This window comes from Gekko japonicus, unplaced genomic scaffold (genome assembly GCF_001447785.1).
Source record: "Gekko japonicus isolate JY-2015 unplaced genomic scaffold, Gekko_japonicus_V1.1 scaffold2260, whole genome shotgun sequence".
Classification (NCBI taxonomy): Eukaryota; Metazoa; Chordata; class Lepidosauria; order Squamata; family Gekkonidae; genus Gekko; species Gekko japonicus.
This window is the reverse complement of record NW_015168113.1, coordinates 45,017-51,110: the sequence shown is the minus strand read 5'-3', so window position 1 is coordinate 51,110 and position 6,094 is coordinate 45,017. Positions and strand designations below refer to the sequence as shown.

Genomic DNA, 6,094 nt, shown 5'->3' with positions numbered 1-6,094 from the left:
TTAGGTTAAGCAAAGATGCATCCACCTGAAATTGCACTAATACTGTAGCTGATGAGAGACTTGAATGTTTGTTCAGTGCTCAGGGTATATGGAGCATGCACTTTCCATTTTCAGAATGTTTGGTGTGTATGTGTTGCTTCCCACCACTGCACTTTTGAGACATTTATTTCCACAAATCATCTTAAAATAAAACATCACAAAAAGGCTACAGTGCAAATACATGTCAGAAGTTATCCTCATTCAAGGAAAAGGCACCTTCTGTGAAATTAACACTTGTTTCTATCAACTTGAGCATCTCCATTGGGTAGTCTTAGTCTTCCTAACAGTCCTGCTACAGATCTTACAAGCATTTCCACTATTAAACTGAATTGGTTGTACTCTAATTGCTAAGGCAAGACACACTGGACCATCACCATAGAGATGCAAATAACAGTGATGCCCCTTTCTCTCCATCTCTACAAAATTATGGATAATTATTGAACCAGTTTAATACTGAACATTCAGATTGAGTATTTACTGGCATTAGATTTTTGTTTTTCTCATCTCTTATGATTCCCCATCCAAGAGTTAGTCAGTCTGGCAAAACTTAAGAAACAGATAAATGCATGCTGGTTTAGCCTACTATAAAATGCAGAATAGCTTCTTGTCAAAGTGTCTTTGCATGATGATAAATGAACAAAAAAGCAAAGCTTTGTTTAACATGTCAACAAATCTCAGTTCTGTGTATGATTATATACTTTCTCAATACCCTTTCTATTAAAGCAGCCCAGTGATTGCACAGGAATAGTCAAAAACGGATTGTAGGCTATTGTTTAATCTGTTTATTAAGCTAACACTGAATTACAGTATTGCTGAGAAAAATGACAGCATAAGAGCACTAGATTGATACACTCTTAAGAAAAGAGTGATCCAGGTTTGAAATATGACTCTAAAAATAAAATACAAACAAATGGCACAGTGGAGTTTCTGTCCGTTCTGGAGGATCTGATGATTCTTCTAATTTCAGTGACATGTCATTAAAGAACCTTAAGGGACAGGACATTTACTTGTTAAAGACTTGGATGGGGAAAAAGTAAAATTAGAAAACAAGTGAATGCCCTCAAAATGATTAATTCAAACAAATAGTCCATAATACAATTAAGGGACTGAAATATAGATCTGAAAGTGATTTCCCATGTTGGTGAAGTTTCCATGTTGGTGTAGTTCAATAATAAAACAATCTAAGCCTTTTATAACTGCACTGAAGTGAATGGCAGTTTCCCTTTTTATTTCCATGGGTTTTAAATTAACCTTTTTACCAGACTGTGTGCAGCACTTTGTAACCCCTTTGGTAGTGGTGGAAAGTGGTGTCAAGTCACAGCTGACTTATGGTGACTCTGTAGGGTTTTCAAGGCAAGAGACGTCCAGAGGTGGTTTGCTGTTGCCTGCATCCATGTCACAACCCTGGTATTCCTCGGAGGTCTCCCATCCAAATACTAGCCGGAGCTGGCTCTGCTTGGCTTCTGAGATCTGATGAGATCAAGCTAGCCTGAGATATCCCGGTCAGGGTAACCCCTTTGTTGGAATAGTTGGTTTTAAGAGTCATATCCAAATGATGTTCGCCTTACAGCTTGGTATCCCTAAGTGAAACAAAGCCTAAACATATGTAAATATGCTCATATTTATTTCTTGCATCTCCTTTTAGGCCTTCCTTTTTCCCTTTATGTTCGTCTTTTATCTCACTCTTAGATAAAATGGATAAGCACTTTTAAGTCCCATAAAATTGAATGGGAGAGTGAATCATGTGCTTAAGGATGCAGTCCTGGGACACTTTCTTGAGAGTAAGCACCATGGAACAAGGTAATGGACTTCCAAGGCAAAATGCATAGGACTGAGCAGCAGGTTTCTTTCACTGAAGTCAAAGGGACTTCAAAATTCTTAGCTTTGGCTAGATCATGTCCCTGAGCTCCATTTACAGACTAGTCTTGTATACTACAGAAATAACTATGTAAAAGCACTATAAATATTGATGGCACTACATCAATAATAAATAAAAGTAATAAGAAGCTGGGATAGTGCTGCAGTTTAATGAAGACTTAAAATGCAACTTTATATACCTCCTTAACTTTTGTAATAATGTTGCTAATAATATGATCAAGGAGATAGAAAATGTGAATATGCAGTATTAAACTACATTACATCCCACATTTTTTGTTTTTCATCTGAAATGTACAAATACATTCTCATGTTACCAAGTATGGGATTTTGCCTTCCTCATTTTATCCTCACAGCATCCCTGTGAGGTGGCTGGGAGGGTGACTGGCTCATGGTTACCCAGTAAGCTTCATGGCAGAGTGGGGATTTGAACCGAGGCCTTCGTAGTACAACATGCTATCCCTTCACTGGCTCTTGAGTTTTTATTTAATGGCATTATGGTGTCAGTTCTGTTTTAAGGACACTACACAACTGTATTTGCAGTCCTCAAAGCACTTGTCCCAGAATAGGTATATAGGTTTGAGGAAGTTAAGCATTTTCATTCTCTCTCTCTCTCTCTCTCTCTCTCTCCCTCTCTCTTTCTTTCTCTCTCTCTCTCTCACACACACACACTTCTTTGTTAAGTGATCCTGGTCATTTGCAAATTGCATTTAGTAGGATAGATCTAGCACAAAGATTTGGAACATAGGGGCTGTTATCCTATATGCCCCCCTTTCTTTTAATCTTCGCCTGCTCCCTTTGAATTTTACCAGAATGTATATCTCTGGTTCTTATAAAACAGAAAAACACTGTCATTTTGAACAACAACAACAACAAAATTTCAAATAAATTCTCAGTCCTGATGTGTACAATAACAATAAAGGACAGGAAACCAAAATGAAAGGAACTGAAAAGCATTCCTCTACCATGGTAACAATCTTTTTCCCCTTGAACAAACTCAACCTTTGATATGAATGTGACACCTTGAACTGGTAAACAGCAGAAACTGTTGCAGAGGGAATAGTTTCTACAACACACAAGGACATATTTTATAAAACAAAAATAACATACCAGGCTCACATTTTAAAACTGGATTCTCAAAAATCAAACATACAACGAAACACTTGGACATAGTCCTGCAAATTAATGATGAAGAGGCTGATAATGCAAAAATGGATAGGCTGCTTGTTTTTGTATAAAAGTCCACTTTTATTTTTTTGAATATACAGTTGGTTTTTGTGAAACCTGCTCCTAGCTACTCTAGGAAACAAGATGTTTGGTCAGATGGGCAACTTGGTTTGACCCAATTTGGCAGTATTCCAGTTTGAAGTCCTCTTTATTCCCTAGTGAAGTAGGAAATATGCATCCTGTTTCTGCCTGGGATACTACCCATGACAAGCCACATGGAGCCTCTGTTGGCAGCTTTACACACCAAGATGGGTCCAAAGAAGCCTTTGCACCTAACTTAAGAAAGGAACTTTCTGCTGAAAGGTGCAGCCTTTGATCCGAACCATTACCATTGCTGTGGGTGGGTGTTGTTTTTACAGCAATTGCACTTTAGGGAGCTAACCAAAGATTAACAGGCACTGTGCCTTTGACTGTGAGATAATGAAGTCAGTCAGGAAGGCATAGCTGTAGCTTGTTACATCAGCCTTGCTGTGAGTTGCCTAGGGTGGGCCACTATTGGCATTTGGAAATTAGCCTGAGCTGACAAGGCAGTTCTTTGAAGGGCCAAAACCACTGCAAGAGAGTGATTGTAGCTGCACTCTCCAAGCCTTAAATCCCCTTAAACTCAACGGCATTTCTGGGGAGAAACAACCAACAAAGGAAATGTTGTGTGGATCGTGCCAAAATAATCTTAGAGTTAAGGAGACATTTTGTTTCAGAAAGGGAAACCGCCGGGACTGGCTGATTCCTTTTAGTCTTACGGAGGTAGCCGTTCCCCCTTTACCCTCCCTGGTATCACACAACCCAGACCAGCCACCTCGCAGTTCCTGAAACGGCTTTATTTGCACACCTTTATTGTATGTACCCACAGAGCGAAACGTTTCCCAGATCAAACATCCCTCCGAGCCCCGTGCCCAGCGCTTGACAGTCAGCGGGGGGAGGGGGGGGAAGAGGTATTTATCTCGCTCTTATCAGCAGCCTGCTGTTGCCGCCAGATAATGAAATAATCGCCTGCCTTGGTTCCTTTCCCTTTCCAAATGGATTGCCATTTCCCCTTGAGCGCTGCTGAATGCCAAGCAGAAATCCCTAGTGGGGGGAGGGCAGCAGAATGTGAAAGCGCCCCCCCCCCCTGAAAGTGACCCAGGAATTAGCTTTCCGTTTCCCGGAGGCTGTTTCTGAGACAGATCCAGAGACTGTTTGCCTGTCTTCTTTTGAAGGCTTTTAACCACCCACCCACCCTTTCCCGCGACGGGGAGCTGTCGACTTTCTCAGCTTGAGGGGAGAGGGGGAAGGACGCAGGCCATTCAGAGGGCCGTGCCCCTTCTTGACTGGCACACGGTTTCCCAGAGGAGAAGCGAGCTGGAAACCAGGGCATAGGGCGCAACCCACGAGCCCCCTTTTAACGCTCCCGAGAGCGGCTCTGAGCTTTCCAACCCGGGGCCCGAGGAACGGGGCTTACGGGACTCGGCAAGAGGGGCACGTGCAGCTTAACCTCCGGGCACCTTGGGATCTCAAGGCAGTCAGCCCCGGTGGGGTGGGAAGGAGCGGAGAGAGACCGCCTGGCTCCCCGGGGTCGCTCGGTTTCTGGCCTGACGGCAGGGGAGCGAAGCGAACCCGCGGCTCTCTCTCTCTCGCCCGCGCTGAAGTGACGGCCGCCCAGCGCCACGGGACAGCAGCCGCCCACCCTGAGAGAGGCTGAGGTGAAAAGCGGGACAACACGCACAAGCGAGGCGGCGGTCAAGCCCAGCAGCTCCGGGGAGATACCCCCCTCCCTGCCTGCCTGCCTCCTCGTCGAGGGAGCGGCGGGCTGAGGCCAAGCGGGCAGGGCGGCAGGGGGCGGAGGAGAGGAGGCGCATTGGCCCCTTCCCCTCCGCCCTCCTCCCCCAGCGGGGCCGGGTGGGTGGCCTCCTCAGAGGGTGGTGATGCGGGAGGTGCAGGTCCCGTTGCGGTAGGTGCTGTTGGAGTCGCCGCAGTTGTCGGGGGGGAAGTCCTCGACGCTGTAGGCCCTGCTCTTGAGGGCGGTGGCGTAGTAGTCGACGGGCTCCTCGGCGGCGTTGTCCATCCAGCTGAGGCAGAGGAGCCTCTGGAAGGAGCGCTTGAAGTTGTCCGAGAGGAAGCCGTAGAGGATGGGGTTGGCGCAGCTGTTGGCGTAGCCCAGGATGACGGAGAGCTGGCTGATGGTCGCGTCGTCGGGCTCCACGAAGAGGTTGACCAGCTGCACGACGTAGAAGGGCATCCAGCAGATGACGAAGACCATGACCACCATCATGACCATGAGGGTGATCTTCCGCTCGGAGCGCTTGCGCTGCTGCCAGCCGGCCTTCAGCGCCACCACGCGCATCTTGGCGATGATGAGGATGTAGCAGAGGCTGATGGCGCCCACGGGCAGGAGGAAGCCCATCAGGAAGGTGTAGACCACGAAGACCACCAGCCAGCGCTGCTTGGGCTCGGGCATCATCATGTTGCAGGCCACCGTGCCGTCGGTGTTGCTCTCCGTCCGGGAGAAGACGATGATGGGCAGGATGATGACCAGGGCCAGCCCCCAGACGGCCAGGTTAACCAGCTTGGCCACGGTGGGCCGGCGGTAGCGCGACGCCTTGATGGGGTGCACCACGGCGATGTAGCGGTCCACGCTGAGCACCGTCAGGCAGTAGATGCTGGTGAACATGTTGACGGCGTCGACGCTGAGCACCAGCCGGCAGAGGAGCGAGCCGAAGGGCCAGTGGTGGAGCAGCGTGGAGGTGACCAGGAAGGGCACGCTGAGCATCAGCAGCTCGTCGGCGATGGCCAGGTTGAGGATGTAGATGTTGGTGGCCGTCTTCATCTTGGCGTAGCGCAGGATCACGTAGATGACCATGGAGTTGCCGCACAGCCCCACCAGGCACACCACCGAGTAGATGAAGGAGATGAGGATGGCGCTCCCGCCCTGCGCCTCCCCGCCGGCCCCGCCGGGCCCCTCGCCGCCGCCGCCGCC

General features: G+C 47.8%; 1 protein-coding gene across 1 annotated transcript; it reads right to left on the bottom strand.

Moving 5' to 3' along the window:
• Positions 1-4,972: 4,972 nt before the first annotated feature.
• LOC107113519 (somatostatin receptor type 1) lies at positions 4,973-6,013 on the bottom strand. Its single transcript, XM_015414851.1, has one exon. The coding sequence runs from the start codon at positions 5,975-5,977 to the stop codon at positions 5,030-5,032; it is 948 nt and encodes a 315-aa protein (XP_015270337.1). The 5' UTR covers positions 5,978-6,013; the 3' UTR covers positions 4,973-5,029.
• Between the last annotated feature and the right edge of the window lie 81 nt (positions 6,014-6,094).

Excerpts from the sequence above, each read along its gene's own strand:
- LOC107113519 (XM_015414851.1), bottom strand. The coding sequence starts at position 5,977 with ATGGTCATCTACGTGATCCTGCGCTACGCCAAGATGAAGACGGCCACC.